At 36.8% G+C, this 21,812-nt stretch overlaps 1 protein-coding gene across 2 annotated transcripts; it reads right to left on the bottom strand.

Annotated features, from left to right (window-relative positions):
- Window positions 1-1,423: 1,423 nt before the first annotated feature.
- On the bottom strand, window positions 1,424-21,812 carry LOC134800131 (sarcoplasmic calcium-binding protein). Of its 2 annotated transcripts, XM_063772595.1 has the most exons (7): window positions 21,381-21,812; window positions 10,277-10,345; window positions 9,781-9,906; window positions 4,905-5,066; window positions 4,134-4,274; window positions 3,108-3,227; window positions 1,424-1,860 (listed from the first exon to the last, which is right to left on the bottom strand). In XM_063772595.1, the coding sequence occupies exons 1-7, from the start codon at window positions 21,480-21,482 to the stop codon at window positions 1,750-1,752; spliced, it is 831 nt and encodes a 276-aa protein (XP_063628665.1). In that variant the 5' UTR covers window positions 21,483-21,812; the 3' UTR covers window positions 1,424-1,749. The 2 variants fall into 2 exon arrangements, with proteins under 2 accessions (XP_063628665.1, XP_063628664.1); XM_063772594.1 differs by lacking the exon at window positions 9,781-9,906 and having other exon boundaries at window positions 1,500-1,860; window positions 10,151-10,345; window positions 21,381-21,810.

Genomic DNA, 21,812 nt, shown 5'->3' with positions numbered 1-21,812 from the left:
CCACTAATTGTGCCTAAGACTTGACTTCTACAAAATAATTACAATAATTAATTAGTAATTAGCGGTTGATTATTTCTTTAGTAATGTCATTGGTGTTTGAGATTAATAAATAAATGTCATGATCATTATTAGTTTTATGTTTCATTTTGTTTTAAATTAACAAGAAAACATGACGATCGGTCTAACTACTTTTAGAAAACCAAGGGCCTAAATTTGATTTAACAATGTTAAAATAAAATTCAACCAGTAATTATTATCAGAACTTTATTTGAGATTCTTTTTTTGTTTATTTTATATTTATTTTATAATATTTTTTTTCTTCGCTCAAATATTGAGCGAATCAATCATAAGACTTACATAATTCATAAGAAAAGCCTTATAATAGGAATGTCTACAAACAAACTTAGTATAAAAGTTGCAAATTATCAGACTAGTACACTATCAATAATAATGTCATCAATAACTATTGTCATTCCTACGGTTCAGGATTCCGTTTATTTTCAACCAGTACAGTCAACAACAGAGCTATGAATACAGGCAAAGTGCCAAAAATATGTATACACGACCTTAATGTACAGGCAATAAAATACTGTATACATATTTTTGACACTTTGCCTGTATTCATAGCTCTGTTGTTGACTGTACACGCTATATTAATTTCATTATTTATAATTATGTAATGTCAATATTACTGATAGTGAGGGGTCATCCATTAATTACGTCACACGAATTTCTAGGTTTTTTGACCCCCCCCCCCCCTTCTCACATTTGGTCACATTTGGCAAACCCCTCCCCCCTAGTGTGACGTCACATTTTTTCTACGAAATCGCCAAATCGAATTAAGTAAGTACCTAAGTATTATTAATATTTTATCAAAATATTTTTGACGATATAAATATTAGTAATTTTATAACCCAAAACTGCTTAGGAAAGAAAATTAAAAGAATAAAAACGATTATCGTTTTAAAAACTTGTTATTTAAATGTACAGCGAATAAAATAATTTAAAAAAAAAAATCGGTTACTGATGAAGTTAAAGTGACGTCACAAAGTTTGTGTCTCCCCCCTCCCCCATGGCACAATATGTCACATTTTCTTGACCCCCTCCCTCCCCCTAAACGTGTGACGTAATTAATGGATGACCCCGGACTGCTCTGCATTCAATTTAGCGTCATTACAGACTTTTATTTTAATGTAGATATTGATTAAATCTATTGCTTTAAATGCTTTTGACTTATATTTCATAGAAAATCAATTGAATTTTAATTGTCAAACATACATCACGCGATATTATATTTTTTTTCAATTATACTGTGGTTGATTTTAACATATATTGACATCTTACAATGCTTTAAATCAAGTATTGAATACTATCTCTAAGCAAATCATTAAAAATATTCCCATATTTCATCAGATTTTCTATATATAAACATCATTCATGAATTCATTTTTAGTCTTATTAAAATTGAAGATTTTTTAAACCTTGCAAACATTTTATAATATTATATTATAATATAAACCAATCCACTAAACATCATATTGTATAAAAGTTTAAATTTTACACAAACAATTTTAACCCTCTGCAATGGAACTATGTAAAAGTACCGTTACAAATCAAATTGTAAGAAATCTCTTACCATTTGTCAATACGACATGGTTCTATGCAAACAGTACATTCAGATATTCAGATGGACGCCTAACTTACAAGCTAAAATGACTCTTAGAGCGTTAAGTTAAGGTCGGTTTCGCCTTAAACTTCGACTAGAGGGCCCCAGAACATCTTGGAAACTCGCTTTTCGTTTTCGGTGAAGAAAAAGTCCTTGCCAAGTTTCACGAACTCTTTTAGGGAAAGTTTTCCGTCCTGTTGACAAAGAAAGAAGTATTAATTTATATTGGAAAAGTATTGTAATCTTTTCAATCCCACATGCCAATGGAGTGTAACCAAAACGAGGTATTTACATGCGTTTCTTCACCTTATTCAATAGAAATATGAAATAAAACTATTGAAACGGATTATATCGCGTATATTGAATTCATACTACATCCCGACGTTTCGAACCTTTTACAGCGTTCCTAGTCAATATACGCGATATAATCGGTTTCAATAGTTTTATTTCATGAGTAACTATCGCGGTAACCGAAGACAATTTCAATAGAAATAATTTGAAAAAAGTCTCCGCGTATTTAAGTAGGTACAAATTGTGTGCAAATTATTGCGGGCATCTGACCCGCTTACACATTTCTGCTGCTGTAGGTACTTTTGTGACTCGCCGCTTCGAAATTAAATCTGAAACCTTTTACTTGAATATGGTATTTTTTCCTACTAGTCAAATCAGTTACTTTTACAAGAACTGTCAAAACGATTTGCTAATATGGAATTTATATGAAACATTTCATCGTGACGTCACGGTCAACTCACCTACTTTTTATATTTCTATCCGATTTATTAAATAGAACTTGTGTTTAAAAATAACTCCTATCTGTGTTTTTCTAATAATTATCTGGTGCTTTATTTCATGCATGATGTAAAATAATGTATTTTAAATACAGTATACCCTAATGTAATGTCACTATCTGACGCATGTTTGTATTGTATTGATCTGACGGGTCACAAAAAAAATACTTCCGTGGTGGGCAACAATATGAGGGTAAATTTATCATTGATAAAGTGTGTAACGTACCTACTGTATTTACCTCAATAAATCATACGATATAATGTATTTCCAACGGTTCGCCAACACAAACATCACGCGATACGACCGGCTCTGTTCGCAGTCTGACATCGACTGACCCTAACTGTCAGTGACGTCACCATGACGTAAGCGCTCGAGACGTCTACACACTACAAAGTGACTAGATTTTGGTTGTTTTTTTTGTTTGCTTCCAAAATGATCGATCAAATTTGTTCAGCCATTATAATATCAATTTTATGCCAATTATTCAGGATGGTTTCTAAATATTTATACAAATTAGAGTTATAGGTATCTGAAATTTCAGAAGACGCTGTTTCAACTTCAATCCTTGTCACTAGAGGCCTTGGTCACTTGTTCTTTCGTAGCTAGGTGACATCTATTTCATTATTACCAATAGAAAAGTTAATATCCTTACCCCATTGACATCGATGATGGCAAAAGCTACAGCGGCATGTTCGTTGTCCAAGCCCAAGCACTGGAAGAACAGCTTGAACTCCTTCACTGAGATGAAACCGGACTTGTCCTTGTCTACCGCCTGAAATACCGAAATAACCATTTACATTCTGTATTAAAAAGTACTCTTTATAGTCTTGATATACCTAATATTCAAGGTGTCTGTATAAATTACGGTTTAGACTCATGTGTTTTAGGTCACTTGCACGCGGCGGGCGCGCAGCAGTACGCGAAGCACGGCCGTTGTGAACGCTGCTCGCATTGTTAGTGCTTGAGAAAGCCAAGGAGACTTAGGCTCTCCGAAACATGTCAGTGAGTGACTCAAAAACATGTCAGTGAGTGATAAGTACGTGAGTCAAAACCTTGAATATTGTAATACAACATTTGCTACTGATACTTAGCTTGAAGACACAAAATTTTTCTAACTTATTTTTTGTGCTTTGTCTAGCAGCAAACTTGGCGAGATTCTCCGACCAATTCCGTTGAGAACAGATTGCCACTTGTAGTTGAAGACAAAAAACTAAATGCCAGTTGCACCAAACCGCCTGTCACCGTCAAAACGTGTGTTAAATTTTATTGTATGGGAAGTTTCATAGTTCACTGCTGAGTGACGTTGACCAGTCTGTCAAATATGGTTGGTGCAACTGGCCCTAAATCGAAGAAGTGCATCGTGCAAAAAGGCTACGTACCTATTCTATTAGGTAGACCCGCGATACGCGAGCACGATCGATGTGTACAATCTCAAGTGGCCTGGGCTATAACCGTTAGTCCGCAAATTGCGGGCATCTTTCTCTGTCACTCTAATTACGCCTTCATTGGAGTAAAAGAGCAAGATCCCCGCAAGTTGCGAATTTCGGTTTTCGCGGTAGGCCCTTTGATTTCCTTCTTCTCGGCAAAACAAGCCCTTTAGAGATGCTTGCAACTACTTTGCAGGGGTAATTTAAATCGGATATTTCTCAAGTATTTACGCAATAGGGGGAAATCTTACCTTGAAGAGGTACGGCAGCCAGCGGTGCGCCTTCTTCTTCAGCGTTTTATCGTTGAGCACGTGGTGCATGTCTTCTAAGTACTGTTCCACCGTCACGAAGTTATACGGGTCGATGGCGCCCCACTGCTCCTCCCATGTAAGCTGAAAAAAGTTTCAAAGTCGCTCATCAATATAAAGAACAGCGTATAGGGACCGTGCGCGTTAGGGTCTGCCATCTTGTGGCCTGAATCGTAATGTGCACATTTTCATTGCCAAAGCAACCATCTACCGTTCTTGTCGGTTTCCTTGTGCATAGTAGGTTCTGCTACCATAAACGACACATTTACGCCTCGCGCCAAAAATCTGAAGGCTCCTATGCTGCCCCCATATGTTATGCACGGGGCCTATAATATTTAGTCACATTGACTAGAAAAACTCTCTTTCTTTGAAGTGATGTCATCAAAAACATTAAACGGTGGAACCGATTCGCGAAAAGCTTAAATAAAGTCATGAACGATACCTTACTTCCAGAATATAAACAACAACAGATATTACTTGCTATCCAGCGCGGTAATGCCGCTATAATATCTTTGGCACTTTTGGGCTGGATCGGGGTCGGAATGGGGCTGATAGTGTAAGTATTAAGACGGTATATTAGTAATGTGTTTAGATTTTAATTTAAGTTAGGACATTTAGTTTAGTGTGTATATAAATTGTTAAGTACATTTTAAGATTGACTTTGAATGTACCTACCAATAATGTTTGTGGAATATAAATAGTTTAGAATAGTACCTTAATAATCTCGGAGAACTCCTTGGCCTGCTGCTCGTCAAGATGGCCGAGGCTCTGGAAGCGGTTCGCGAACAGTTTGAAGTCGTTGAACGAGATCAGCCCGTCCTTGTCTACGTCGAGGATGTTGTGCACTGTGCGCATCTTGCGCCGCCAGAATTCGGACTGTAAAGAAAAAATGTTTTGAGTCAGACAAATCATTTTTATAAGCCGTTATTGTATTGCCGATTTTGGAATTCCAGAAAAGTCTCGGTAAGTAACGCTATTTCTTAACACTAAGAAGCAGATAGTTAGCATGATACTACTTGGTTTGATAACTTAGCTTTAAAGTCAGGGGCGTATTTTAAAATTTGGCGCCCCGGGCCAATAAGTTTCACCGCCCCAGAAGTCAAGGAAGGAAAACAATATGCTATCCGCCAGGGGCGGTGTTTGGCGCCCCGGGCCATGGCCCGGATGGCCCTAGGGTAAATACGCCACTGTTTAAAGTAAGGGATGACTCACGCTAGACCGGGCCGAAGCGTCCGACATGTCATTTTCTATGACGGCTGATCGATGATCACGTGGTGCTTTCCATAGAAAACGAAGCTCCGGCCCGGTCTAACGTGAGTCATCCTTAAATGGTATTTAATACAGATTTCTGTAAGTTATTAAGGTAGCTGTCATGCGCCTCACGTCCCTGACAAAGTAGACCTTTTTGTAGACTGCCTCGATTGTACTTGTCATTTAACAATCGAGGCGATTCTAACAAGCTAATCTCATGGTTGGTTCATATAGGGGCTGTGCCATTTTATCACAAGAGTTCCTAAGGCCACCGCCACCTTCGTTCCCTATTATCAGATCAGCACGATGGAATCATAATTAGTTATCAGTAAAAAGCTAAACAATTAAACTAAAACAAACAAGCTAAAGCAATATTTGCCTTAAGAATGGTTACAGATAGAAGAATGGACTTAAATCAGAACACATATATAGCATTTATAGATTTGGAAAAAGCCTTCGACAAAGTCAATTGGAAAAGTATGTTTAGAATTTTAAAAGAAGCTGGACTAGACTATAAAGACCGTAAAATAATTTTTGAACTCTATAAAAATCAAGAAGGTACTATAGAAATAGGAGAGGAGACACGGAAAGCAAAAAGCAAGGGGTAAGGCAAGGTTGTCCACTTTCGCCGCTTATTTTTAATATTTTTATAGAGTGTGCTATTAGGAAACTTGTAGAGTCTAGAAAAGGAGGAGTTAAATTTAATGGAAAAACATACAGTTTATTCGTTTTGCTGACGACATCGCTGCACTGGCATCTACATCAAAGCAGCTTGAAGAATTACTCAATGAAATTGAAATGAACACAGTTTTTGACGAGTTTGGCCTAAAAATTAACATAAACAAAACTAAGATACTTATGACTTCAAAACAGACTTCGAAAAATACCTCAAGTACAGAGCAAAGACAAAACCCGATAATTTTAAATAATAGTACCATAGAACAGGTCAAATCATTTAAATATTTAGGCAGCATAATTACTAGTGACTCCAGATGTACACAGGATATAACTACCAGAATAGCGATGGCTAAAAAAGCTTTTAACACAAAAAAGTGCCTATTTAAAGCTCGAATAGCAGGCAATATACGAAAGAGGCTCATAAAAGTGTACATCTGGAGCATAGCACTGTACGGAAGCGAAACGTGGACAATGAGGCAACGTGATAGAGAAAGGCTGGAGGCTTTTGAGATGTGGTGCTGGCGTCGAATGGCAAAGGTCAGTTGGACGGAGAAGAAAACAAACGAAGAGGTTTTACGCATGGTAGGAGAGAAGAGGAGTTTGTTGAGAACCATTGAAAACAGAAGAGGAAAGATGCTTGGACACCTGATACGACACGACGAATTTATCAAAAATATAAAAATAGTTGAGGCAACGAGGCGGAGGGGGAGACCAAGGAGAACGTACATATATCAAGTAAAGGAAAAGCTTAACGTCGTGTCGTATCAGGATGTCAAGGAGAAGGCAGAGGACCGACATGCATGGAAATCGCTCCACCGACAAGAGTCTAACTCTTTAATATGAAAAAGCTAAACAGATACACACACAGATAAACAAGAGCATTCTTGCGAAACGAAAACAAAGTTTCGCTTCTTGATTGCACGCGATTCTCAAGTTGTAAGTAGATATAGTATACCAGAATACCTAGTTAACTTCGTCTACAATCATTAAATAATACATTTGTTTTGTGCGTTCGAATAGAACGATGGGCGATATATTGGTGCTCGATTTTGCTATTCGTATTTTTTTTAAACAACAACAGAAAACAAACGCAACATTTGAAAATGATATGAATTTTCAGCATATTTGGTTGTTTCGGTGTGTGTACTTCAAATCTATTAAGTTATTAGTTTAATATTAGCCATTAGGTTACTTATTGATTTTCCCACATAAAATTTGCAGCGCTCGAAATGCTAATGCCCAATAGTTGACACCCTGCTATCACTAATTGCTAATGACATAAGTTTAAAGATGACGTGTAGCTACTGGGACAGTGACGACTTGATAAACACTCAGATGTCTTGTCTTAATCATGTTTATCAATTATGTATAATAATGGCCAACGTAATAGATAGCTTTATAGGTTATAGGATACTGATTAGCGGAGTCAACGTACTATAACTAAGTGCTCATAAACATAGATATAGTATGTTGATTATCTACAAATCCGATACAGCACCAAAGTAACCTAGCCCACTTGAATTGTCCACGCTATTCTAAGCCGTAATATTTACAATAATAAGAAGTATAATCACTCGTAAAGCGACATAGACTTGATTAGTTTATCTGTACCTACAGGAGTCAAGTAGGTCAGTTTTGCATAACGAGCCAAGCGAGATTGTTACGTTAGACTTGGCGACATAATGCCATTACTTATGACTCTTATGAGCTATTCAAATTAGCATTGGCGTGATTATGAACAAGTTATTCCAACCCGTTAGGAATTTGGAAAGAGAGTTGACTGTTTAACAAATTTACTAGTTAAGTACATAAAGTGTGTAAAATTTTACCAGGGCTTACAATAAACTCCTATGTATGTGATAACAACTTGTACCTACCTACCTACTACAAGTAGTTACCATTGTCAACACTGTCAACTTGGTATAGATTTTATTTATTTAGTAAACCTTATTTCCAAAACATTATTAAGTACCTTCGTAAATGGCCCAGCTTACGTCGCCAAGCTAGCTGTATAGAAAGTTAATCAAGACCAACTTTTAGTAAGCACACCTAATTGCCATCACGTCATAGTTGGACTTCAAAACTACAGGGCGAACAAAAGAACACCGTCTCCAGTCAATAATGACATTAATGACGAATACTATCCACGGTCACCATTCCTGAGTTTTTAGGGTTCCGTACCCAAAGATTCAAAATGGGACCCTATTAGTAAGACTCCACTGTCCGTCTGTCTGTCTGTCTGTCACCAGGCTGTATCTCATGAACCGTGATAGACACTAGACAGTTAAAATTTTCACAGATGATGTAGGTATTTCTGTTGCCGCTATAACAACAAATACTAAAAAGTACGGAACCCTCAGTGGGCGAGTCCGACTCGCACTTGTCCGGTTTTTTTCATGAAGTAGATCATCGTGAAGTCATTGCTTCCGATGGCCTTTGAAGCGGACGATCATTTATCTGCCAGAGCCAATCAACTGTGACCTGGTTACTAACGATTATCGACGTTACAGGGGTGCAGTGCAATCGGTCTGGATTGGCTCCTTGACTCACGGTTGTTGTTTGATTATGAACCTTAACTGGATAAAATAAGGTCGTTTGTTTTGGCTTTAGATTTAGGTTGTCATGCGTTTTGATAAATGCAGACAAGAAAGATCAAGGCAAAGTACCTACTAACTCAAATTGACTGCAGTTACACGAACTTACTTAGGCAGTCAGATAAAAACTAGTAAATACCTATACTCGATACAATTTAAGATTAATCTAGTTCTATGAAGATCTGTTGACGTCCGAAACTAGTTAAAAGAGGCTTGAGTTGAATCTGATTAAATTGAATCAAGGCCTATATCGATCTATTGACTATTAATGAAGGAATGACAATAAGTAATATTAATGTCATTCTTATTGACAGTGTCTAGACTGTATATATCAACTATTCTGACTATTCAAGTAGGTACCCATGTTAATTTCTTATCAGATTTTTGGAGGGAAACTACGCTATGGGAAAGTAGTTTTTTGTTCGAAATGGCTTGAATTTTGGACCTTCAATATTTTTTGACAATTGAAGAGTTGATGCTATAAATAATTAGTGACTTACCCGATCATGTCCCTTGCATTCAGTATCAGAATCACTGGCACTGTCGCTATCGCTGTCCCGTTTCCTCCTGTTCTCCTCAGGCCTGCCGTGGTGCTTGCTGTACCGCCTGATGGCGCTCTCCACCACTAGCTGCTCCCTCGGCTTCTCTTGAAGGTAGCAAACAGTGCCGTTGCCATATTAGCTTTGAAACTCACCCGGTCATGTCCCTTGCACTCAGTATCAGAATCACTGGCACTGTCGCTATCGCTGTCCCGTTTCCTCCTGTTCTCCTCAGGTCTGCCGTGGTGCTTGCTGTACCGCCTGATGACCTCCACAGCCAGCTCCTCCCTGGGCTTCTCCTGAAGGTAGCATACACTGCCGTTGCCATATTAGCTTTGAAACTCACCCGATCATGTCCTTTGCATTCAGTATCAGAATCACTGGCACTGTCGCTATCGCTGTCCCGTTTCCTCCTGTTCTCCTCAGGCCTGATGCCGTGCTGCTTGCTGTACCGCCTGATGGCGCTCTCCACCACTCCACCACCAAGGTAGCAAATGCTGCCGATGCCATATTAGCTTTGAAACTCACCCGGTCATGTCCCTTGCACTCAGTATCAGAATCACTGGCACTGTCGCTATCGCTGTCCTGTTTCTTCCTGTTCTCCTCTGGCCTGCCGTGCTGCTTGCTGTACCGCCTGATGGCCTCCACGACTAGCTCCTCCCTCGGCTTCTCCTGAAGGTAGCATACACTGCCGTTGCCATATTAGCTTTGAAACTCACCCGATCATGTCCTTTGCATTCAGTATCAGAATCACTGGCAATGTCGCTATCGCTGTCCCGTTTCCTCCTGCCGTGCTGCTTGCTGTACCGCCTGATGGCGCTCTCCACCACTAGCTGCTCCCTCGGCTTCTCCTGAAGGTAGCAAATGCTGCCGATGCCATATTAGCTTTGAAACTCACCCGGTCATGTCCCTTGCATTCAGTATCAGAATCACTGGCACTGTCGCTATCGCTGTCCTGTTTCCTCCTGTTCTCCTCTGGTCTGCCGTGGTGCTTGCTGTACCGCCTGATGGCGCTTTCTACCACTAGCTCCTCCCTCGGCTTCTCCTGAAGGTAGCAAACGCTGCCGTTGCATATTGGTTTTGTGTGAATTAGCTGGAATAGAAATAAAAATGAATGAATGACATATTTTGACAACGCAATATCGCTGGCTCAATATTACAAAGTTCTGTAACATAGAATTTTCAAGATAGTTGAAATTCGACTTAATGTCACTATGACAATGTTCAAATTTCAGTTCGATAAAAGTGAAACAGAACCCTGTAATATTGGGCCACCGATATGTAGGTCTACACCTAAATATTTCATCGATCAACAAGAAAATCATCAGATACCGCGTTTTTTTGTCTCCTACGTAACTAATTTTCAATGTATACTAATAACAAACCCGGGTCAATAATATAGGCGTATGTGGGGACACATTTTTAATGATTTTCGATGATATTTCTGTCAGTTTGGTTTTACAAATGGAAACTTTGGATGTTTGTTACCTACTCAAACGCAGAACCGTTTCTGGTAAAAATTATTTAGATGAATCTAATTAGGTACTGTTTATCCCAAAATGTATTCCCTGAGGAGGTATAAGACGACAAAAGTTAGTTTTGATTTAGTTACTTAATTGACCTACGATACGGGTGAGAATATGCGGGGGGACATTTTAAATTCTGCGCATATACACCGTGTTTTTATTGAATTCCGTTAACTTCGGGGTATAGTTAAGTACGTTTATAAGAACTAAATGGCATAGTTAATTTTCAAAAAAAAATTTTTTTTTTGTTTTCTTTTTTGTTTTTTTTTTGTTTAAAAAGTAATTAAATGTAGCATATAGCGTTGTTGTAACACGGGCATTACATTTAACTCAACCAAACAATTGAAATCTGTGACATATCAATGTCATTTCGTACATCAATCGACCGAGATTGTACTTAAGTTTAGTAGCAAATGTATGAACTCATTCCAAACACTAATCAATATGTAAGCCGGCCCTAAGGCAAGTGTACACGCTTGTAGAGGCCTTATAGTAAAAAAATAAATTATGGATTATCTCCGAAATGGACTTAATTAGAACATCGGTGTCTTTGAGAAAGTTACTTGATTTAAGCTCAGGAATGCACCCTTGAAATTAACGGAAATAAAAAAAAACACGGTGTATACAGTAAATAAGTATACCACATAGTTATCCAGCCGGCTTCAAGGTTAGTTTGCACAACTGTACCCTAAAAACAAAAGATTCAGCATACTCACTACAGTCACATATCGTCGGGTGACAAGCAAAAGTCACTAACTAACATCATTGAAATTATTGGACAATAAACCGTGTTACAAGTGTAATAAAGTGCATTGCTACTTTAATTTTTGATAGTACTTAGTGAGTTTTTGCTTGTCACCCGACGATATTTATTTACTTACAGTGAGTTGATGCAATTGGTAGCAAAGATATTTAATTGTTTATCGCTCTATGAGTCACTTTCGAACGCTATTTTAATATAAAAATAATATATTTTGATTGCTTTGAACCTTGATTTTGGTCTTTTGATTAGGTAAACGTACTAGTGCTCGACATGCTAATGCCCAATAGATGTCACCTCTATTGACTATGACTTAAGTTTCAAGATGACATGTCTGGGACCGCGTCGAGTTCCAGTACGTTTACCTTATTTCATGGCTTTGCTTAAAAATTTAACACTGTCAATCAAACCAAAACTATTTTTGGCCTTTTACCAGGGGTGCGAAACTCCTGACTTCGGCCAAACTCGGGTCCGGTCGAGTCAGCATTGCTCCGACCAATTATTAGGGTTGGCATCACTTGACTTCCTTTTGCGTGCACGACCACAGATAAGATAATCACTTGAATTTTGACAACCAGATAAGATAATCACTTGAATTTTGACAACCCTAAATAGCCGATAAAGATAGTGCCATATATTAGAAAGGGAAAGCATGATTCGACCCTGAACCGCTGTCAAACTTCGGTTTTGTAGGAAGTTTCCTTTCTGTACGGTAGTACTATTATTTATTCTGTGCTTTTACTTTGAAGTCGGACAATATTTTCAAAGTTTTTTACGCCTTATCATCAAAACATTCCTCGCGACCAAAATAAACATGACCTAACTTGCAACTCTTACAAGTTGCACTTATTAATTCAGGCAAACATTTGCATGTGCTTAACATTTTTGGCTATCCTGCCCTCTCTCTCTTGTAAAACCACAAGCTGAAAAGAGACAGCGACATACAAAAACAATCATTCTCATTTCAACAGCTAAATTGAGTCTTATTGAATGTGATTAATGTGTTAAATCGCTTAGAATGCAGTTAATGCGTTGCAGACTTCTAATGCCCTTCCTTTCCTCCAAAAAGTCTTATCTAATTACCAGTTTCATAGTAACATACAACGTTTTGGTTTTAACAGTGCTATTCCGTGTATAAAAGGACACAAACGGCGGCCATTTTGTGAAAAGATACGCCATTTTGTTTAACCGTGCGCTTGCGTTGGCAGCGTCGCTCGGTCGATGCACTTTACTTTATCGCACGCATAATGGTAAACATGTTAGCATTGCATTGTGCATAAATACAAACAGATCTGCATAGTGACTAATGCTTAGTTCATCATCATCATTTCATCATTTCATATACGTCCCACTGCTGGGCACAGGCCTCCTCTCATGCGCGAGAGGGCTTGGGCTATAGTCCCCACGCTAGCCGAATGCGGATTGGGGACTTCACATACACCTTTGAATTTCTTCGCAGATGTATGCAGGTTTCCTCACGATGTTTTCCTTCACCGAAAAGCTAGTGGTAAATATCAAATGATATTTCGTACATAAGCAGTGGTGGCCGAGTGGATATGACGTCTGACTTTCAATCCGGAGGTCGCGGGTTCAAATCCTGGCTCGTGAGTTTGATGAGTTGAGTGTTGAATACCAATGAGTTTTTCGAAACTTATGTACGAATGCTTAGTTAAGTTACAAAAAAAGTTGAGTTAAGTACTTAACTGTCAGTACAAGGCCAAAAGTCAAACTTTTTAAGGTTCATCTTAAGCTTTGTCCTCATCACTTTCCATACGTCAGGTAATCCGATTCTACCAGTTTCTAAATGGGACGTTAGAGTCCAAAAAGCACACAAAATAAGTAACAGTTCACCCACGCACTACCTACGCATGCTAGTCTTGCAGACACTGATGTTTTTTCATATTACTTCTACATTTCTTTTAAGTTTTTAAGAGTAGCCCAGGAGACTTTAAAAAAGATAAACCCCACGAACAAAGAGATAGACGCGATATCCTTGCAATGCCGTTACGCGATGCAATCTATAAATAGACCTCACACCAAGGATAGCAACATAGCAATATGCCAGTTGGGGCATACTATTTAGTATGGAGATAGCGTTAAAAGGGCAAAGGGGCATGGAATGCGACAAGGAAAGTCTACTACTGTCTTTGTCATTTGTGCTTAAATCTTCGTATAAACTTCTCGCCTTATAATGCTTAGATGAACATGGTCCTTCGAACCGGATTTTTAAAGTTGCATTGCATTCCGCAAATATCATACGTGAAATAAGTATTATAACGATATATTTAGTGATATTGTTGATAGATTAGATTAGATTAGATTCATTTATTTCTTGTTGTAAATATACATTAAATTTCACACGTCAAAATAGAATGCATTTCACAAAAAGATCTGTCTCTCTGATCTGATATGTCTTAACTATGTATTTAGGAAGTTACTTAAACTTTAAATAGGTCACTATATTGATTAAAAAAAGTTAACTATACAAAGACACTTAAGTACAGTTTCCTTTCTTTTAAAAAATAACATAATTTTTAAAACGATTAATAAACTAAATGTCTAATGTGCGCCTCCACCCTGCATCGTACCCGGCTCAAAAGTCCCCATAATGCCTGCAGCATTCCACTTCTTTTAATTATTAGTAGCCTTCAACATTCTTTTGCGTCTGATCCCAAAAGATGAATAACATGCACGGCTACTCTTCTGTTTTATCTCTTTCACGCTTTTATTTCGTAGGTATTCACACGCTCATAACTAATTATTTTATATATAATCACATAACTTCACATAAACACACTTTACTCATTACAACTTATAACTTGCTATGACCTTTTTATTTTAACCGACTTAATTGGACTTCTTTGTATTTATATAGTTGGATAGTTGCTCAGTCATTTAATAAAAATTCTTAGTTTTAATGTAGTAGCTTTAATAATAATTATAATATGTAATATTATAATATACTTATTCTGTTAAAATAATAACGGCGACATGTCGGTACTCTGTATTTCGCTAAGATCCCCACGTTACAGGCTCAGCCTAGTGTGGGGATCACTGTACTGCCTCTCTTGTACTTAATACGTATATTAATTTCTGAAATAAATATATTTTGTTCTTTTATTATCTACTATAGTTGCTTCTTCCATTGTAATATGCCGTATTTGGATAAATAAAAATAAGAAATTTGTACCTACTTGCATGGTATAATAATATACTCCGCCTGGTACTCCATTCCCGTCTTTTCTAGGTCACCTAACTGACACGGGCCTACGTCATCATGCGACAGCGCTATATGATAATATGCGATAGCGCTATATATAGCGGCCATGTTGTTGTGACGTAGGCCCGTGTCACTCTGGGAATGGAAGACCATGTTTTATTAGACTATGCCTACTTGTAAATACTACAACATAATTACTTCCAATGAAACGAGTTTGGTTTTAGCTAATACCTACTGTTTTTTACAGCTCATTATTAGGGACCTTGACCTGGCTTCACCAGATAAACAAAATGTGAACCATTATCTGAACTCAGTGTACACGGTCGTAAAACTAATACTTATTCAGTTATTTACATTTTAAATTAACTTAGGTACGTAGGTACTCGTGCTATAATTAAGTTGCATATTCATTCAGTCAATGTCCAATTCTTTTTGTAATTAGATATATGGAACAGAACGAGGGACTTTTATGCAAACTAGGAATTGTTTAGGCTGTGTACTTTATTTTTCACTTATTAATCACGTTAATATTTCTAACCGTTTTCGAGATACAGTTTGTTAAACATTATTGCAACAATCTGTATGTTTCATCCCTAACAAATAGATCCTATTAATTACATGACATGTGTCAATTTAAAATGTTAATAACTTTTGTGGAGTTGTCACTGATATAAAAATATTTCATTTTAATGATTTTGTTTTACCTTTGAATCCAGCTTTACGGTTATAATAACTCGACTGTAGATCACTTAGATAACACTATCCTTTCAGCTCAGTCTCTAGAAATGTTCCACGCTGTATAAATAATTATTAACAAAAATTATTAGGTAAACGCTACGTGTGTTACTTGTTTAGATAAAAGTTTTAATGATACAGTCAACTTAATTCCAATTCCATTCTCATCAAAATGTTTTGTTACATATAATATAATATGTATTTACATAAATGTTTCTTTTGTTTCTTGCCAAGTCATGTCTACATTGTTAATATTGTTTTGTCTTATACTATTTTCTCTTGAATTGCATTGTCATGCGTTACCCTTTTTAACCTTGGTTGGAAAGTGCTTACAGATTTACGCTTTTGATAATACGATCGGTTTTAATGATATCATCATTACATCATGAATACCTACTATATACCTAGCACTAGCATCATATCAACATAGAACCGTTTTATTGGTGTTTACCTATTTGCTCTAAAATCTGTATTTTTAATCATTTCAGAATCATAGTTCACTTTGGCTTAGGCGTGAATCATTAATGACAAAGAATAAGATGTGTGTCGGTCTGTCTAAGCATGTCTTTTTTAACAGTTAAAATTTTAAAAGATAAAAATAAAAGTGTCGCTCATGTATAGGTAAAATAACCTCTCAAGGCCCAGGCATACAAATGATAAACCCAAAATTTGCCACTGACATTTGAACCTATAGTGCAGGGAATGTTGATTTTTAATTGTTAGAAAATTTAACAAAGCAAAAGAAATGCGGATTATAGCGGTGGTGGCCGAGTGGATATGACGTCCGACTTTCAATCCGGAGGTCGCGGGTTCAAATCCTGGCTCGTACCAATGAGTTTTTCGGAACTTATGTACGAAATATCATTTGATATTTACCACTAGCTTTTCGGTGAAGGAAAACATCGTGAGGAAACCTGCATACATCTGCGAAGAAATTCAAAGGTGTATGTGAAGTCCCCAATCCGCATTGGGCTAGCGTGGGGACTTTATAGCCCAAGCCCTCTCGCGCATGAGAGGAGGCCTGTGCCCAGCAGTGGGACGTATATAGGCTGAAATGATGATGATGATGATGAAAAGAAATGCAACTCTGTTCCAATTGAATATGGTTTAAATTTCATCGAACTGAAGAGGTACTATAGGTAGGACCTTGGGCTTTAGGAGGATAAGAATGTATTTATTCAAACTTATGCCCAGTTTCGCAAAACCCTGAACTGCATCTGCATCCCGAATTCCCGAGGTTGTGGAGCAAGGTTACGGACTCAGATTGCGACCCGCATAATGCAAAGGTTAACATTTTACGTCAGCGCAGGTGATAATGTGACGTTCGATTTAGAATAAAACTAGATATATTGATTTCAAACTAGGTACCTACTTAAGTAATACAAAGAAAATAGTTTAAAACCCTCAAAAACTCTTTAGATCTGAATAAAGTTTCTATACATATACAAGTCTGATGATAGGTAATTTAAATGGTAATATCGATTTAAATATTGATAATAATGAATTAGTCTGACTATTTTTTTAGCACAAAAAGCCCTTAATGAGAGGTTTCAACAGTACCTACGTCAACGACTTGCTATATAAATATTTAGTACCTAAAAGATATTTAATATTATAATTAGGTAAAAGATAAATTACTTGTTCTCGTTACATCTTTAACATTTGGTATATTTTATGCGAAATTAAGTCAATCCCCCAAACCGGTGAAACCGGTGCGCATACACAACACTTAACAATACTTATCCTTTTTGTGGATGATAATCTATATCTTTAGTCATCCTACGCGATTGGGTATTCATTGTGTGTGCCCTAAACGGAAAGCCCTGAGGCCTCAATTTGTAATTTTGTAGAGATGTACCGCGTCAACTGTGGATGAAGGGGAAAAAGGGGCTTGGTTCTAGCTAGAGCTGGTACCTATATAGGTAATCTTACACTATTATAGCTATCATTAGTAAACCTGTCTACTGATGCACTTTAGTTTTAGATTAGATAGATGTCAAGGTCTCGATCCATTAAATTATTATAATATGCATGTTGTATTTGTTGTTGGAAGTTTTCAATAATCTAACGTGTGATAAACACGTCTTACAAGGCCTTGAGTAATTAAGAGCCTTAGGTTTAGCTCTTATCAATTTTAATTTTAAATAATTTAATATAAAGTTCAAATTAACGACAATGCTAACTGCTTATCTTCTTAACCTTTGAACACGTAGGAAAGTCAAATTATAACTCTTAGTTTTAGACAATCTTTTAAACAACATGGTCCCTTCATTATAGTATTCTATTGTTATATAGGGCATTGCCTTGATGTGGTAGTCAAGGCCATTTTTTGTTAATCACTCGTCGAAGTAAGATGGCGGCCATGCTTCACGGCTTCAATACCTACTGCCGCGTTGAAATTTGGCGTTAAAGTACTTAGACTCATTATGAAGTCAATGCACGATACATACAATAATACAATACACCTAAGGTTTAGTATAAGTAATATCGTCATAAGGCTAGTGGTCAAAATATTGATTAATAAATTAAAATTTGTACTGCGAAAATAAAGCAACATAAAATATGTGTTATCTGTAACCATTATGAAATCAAGGAATTTAGTGAAACTGATACCTTTGATGATGGTATCCTGTTATCCCTCATCAGGGACATAGGGCTCTCAGAAGGGTTCTCCACTGTTGTCGATCCTGCGCTGTCTCTTCGAGTTTCTTCCAGTCGAGGTCAGCGGATGCCACCTTTTTGTTGACTGTGCGCCTCCAGGTGGTACGTGGACGACCGGGTCTTCTTTTTCCGGAGGTTTGCCACGTCAGACCTTGTTTGGACAGGTGATTGTCTGGTCTTCACAATACGTGACCTGTCCAGCGCCATTTCCTAAGGAGAATTTCCTTGTCGATAGGATTTTGGCCAGTCAGCTCCCATAACCTTATATTAGAAATGGTCCGTGGCCAAATTAGATTCCCAGAATCCTCCGCAAGCATTTATTTACAAACACCTGGAGTCTATTTGTTATGGTGTTTTTCACGGGTCATATCTCACATCCATACAGGAGGACCGACTTGATGTTGGAGTTAAAATTTTTAACTTTTGTACGGCGAGTGATGATTGTGGACATCCACACGGGAAACTGATACCTTTAATAAATAAAATTGTTCGACTATTTACTTTTCAATTTGTTACGTAGGTATTTCAAAAATGCCTAAATTGATTAGTTGGGTTCTTTAAGTTTCTTAAATTTTACAATTTTACGTTACATATCCTTGTACCGGAATCCGGTTTAAAGGTGTTTTAAAAGTCAAATAAGTACAAGACTGCCAATGTTAATCATCTATCAATTTTACGTAAACATTCACAATTACCATACAATTGGACTGTTCTCTAGAGGCCCAAATCGTATCATCTCCGCTTAATTAAACAAGCTAAAATAGCACTTATTTTTTATAATTTTAAAGCCTGAAATAATTTCAGCATTTGAGTGGATATGATAGGGGACTGATAAGAGGTCAGGTTATCAGTTCGTTCCTCAACATTTATTTGTAGTTAATTGTCTGCGGTGGTCATTTAATACATGTACTTATTGTTATAATGTATATACTCTGCGTAATTTTTCATATGTAGGTATTTACATTTTTGTCCCTGTATTTTAAATATCAATCCAATGCTTTAACTTTATGTCTGTGTATGATAAGGATCCTGACCGAATTTTATTTATTTTAAGAACGATTTTTTCTGCTATACTACAGCACAGCACAACCGAGGTTTGACTTCAACTTCAACATGTATTAGGCAAATACACACGTCAATATTGAATTTACATACAAGCCACGATTTTTGAGCACCACACGCATATAAAAGGTTAAAATAGAAATAAACTACCTTAAAGTTCATGCCGAGTTCAAGTAATTATCTTGTAATGTCGTCAGCAATTATCAATAGAGTCTGTGCGGAAAGATTTCCGCATATACCTACTCTATTATATTTTGACAATGACTAGACAGCATTCGAATTTGTTTACCTAATAACATCTTTGGAGTTAGATGAGCTGTGCACCGACATTAATTCATCAATAAATATGCATAAATATAGACTTGACTACGGTTACCAGATGACAGGAATTTTCCTGACATGTCAGAAATTTTGGCCTTTTGTCAGGAATGGGGACGGAACAGGAAAATGTCAGGAATTTTTTGAATCGATAGACTTTTTTATAAAGTACCTTTTTATTTACTTAAATTAATACAAATAATAAATTTAATAAAACTTAAACTAATAAAAAGCGGCTATCGGCTCAATCAGGTGGCCATATTCTAAATTTGTATTGTAGACTTGACTGACTTTGATTAACGAATCAAGTTAAGTAATAAATAATAATATTCAAGTAATAATCAAACCTACTTTTAAATGATATTTTATTTTTCAATTTTATTTGATACGCGAATATAAAGCTAATAGCCATAACCTTTATTGCTAGATTAGCGTGAATGGTCGTGCAGATCACACCAGTTTCGTATTTCGTATACGTGTGTTATATAATGAAACCTGAGCTAGCAAAACCATAACCTAACACAATCTACACTTATTTAGGTAATTTTACGACTTTTTAGCTTAAACCGTTTATATGTTCTGGCTTATTAGTACAACAGTTCTCTCGCACTACTACAATTACAGAATTCGTCTAAGCGTCCAATATGTGGAAAGCAATTTTAATAGAAATTTGACCTGTTATGGCGACTTTTCCGCACTGTCACTCACTGCAAAGTATGTGTAGATTTGTCATTTGATAAAAGAGACGTCATGACATAATCATACAAACAATCACATCTGTTTGCCACCCGACGATTTTGGGTCGCTACTTATTAAATAGGTACATACTTACATATCAAAAGTTACGATAATCTTTGTCAATATCGTTCGATTTTAGTGTATAGGTATGACTTCCATTTATTCAATGAAGAATTTGAGATTTGCATCTTCGGGCTTTTTCAAGCCAGGTAAGGGTGGTGTGGTGTCGAAGTACATGCCATGTACTGTCATTGATCATTGTCCAGAAATGTGAAAGCAGGGTGTCATCTATTGGTCATTAGCATGTCCAGCACTAGGACGTTTACCTTACACATACGTTTCATATTGTTCCTTGTTGTAAGTATCCATAAATATGAGATAGATACAATATTGTTTGCTGTCTATCACGAGACTAACATGAGACTGTATGTTAACTGTAAACATGTAGATAATGATGAATTTGTATACAATATTGTCAATTTTGTTACTAGATAACGTTATCTGGTTATTTATAGTACACACTAATGATTGTAACGTCTCTTTGGTTACTAAGATAACTGGTCAATGCATTTAATTAATGATTTAAACTATTATATTGAGATCTACGGAGACCTGTGTAACCTGACATTATAACTATAGGAGTTTATGAGTTTGTTTATTGTTATTATAATTTTTTTATGCAAATACACTTTCAAAACTCGTATCACTTTCAACGCGCCACAAAATTATCGATAAAAATCCGGTTCGAAGGACCATGTCAGTTTAATACCAAAAGATTAAAAAAGTGATGCCGCTTTGTGGACTTAAGCCGGTTGTATCATAAGTAAACTTATCAATTAAGACATGTTAATAGAAGGATCAATTCAGAGTCATCAAATTGGGGAGTTTGAGTCAGTTTAGATTAAGAAAAACATTTAAAACTTGGTTTCCTATGTAGAAAGCTGATCTATGAGAACACGTCGCAAAAGGCACGAACCTCTTAAATGTGCGACTTTACTAGTAAGTAATTCTCTTTAAATCCGCTGCCAACCAAGCGTTGGCGGCCAACCATGCTACATCTTATGAACATGGTCATTGACTCCACAAAAAATAATGAAAACGGACGTACCTTCAATTGATTTTGGGCACTGGGGCTTGATATAATCGCGGCACTCCTTTCCAAGTTGAAAACAGCGGACCTTAGTCCAAATCTCACTAAAGAGATCGCCATCTTAAAAAAAACACGCCACGTATCTATTCACATATAAAGTTTTTAAAAGTAAAAGTTTGACAGATTAACTTTTTATATCGCACGCACACGCGTAGAGTTATACGGGTACTGGCTGGAATTGGAACGGCGGTTTGGTTTTATTCGTCTGGGAGGTTAGTGGGGGGGACAAGGTTTGTTTTCAACCGGTAACTTTAAGTTAATGCTCTTGGTTAATTAATAAGTTAATCAAAACTAGCTCTTAACACTTTATGATACAGGTTTTATAAATAGTAGAGGAACGCAGAGATATGTTTGTAAAACGACATGTGCTTGTGTTTTTGTTTGTTGGAT

Source organism: Cydia splendana, chromosome 19 (genome assembly GCF_910591565.1).
Source record: "Cydia splendana chromosome 19, ilCydSple1.2, whole genome shotgun sequence".
In the NCBI taxonomy this organism is placed as follows: Eukaryota; Metazoa; Arthropoda; class Insecta; order Lepidoptera; family Tortricidae; genus Cydia; species Cydia splendana.
This window is presented reverse-complemented; position numbering and strand designations above follow the sequence as displayed.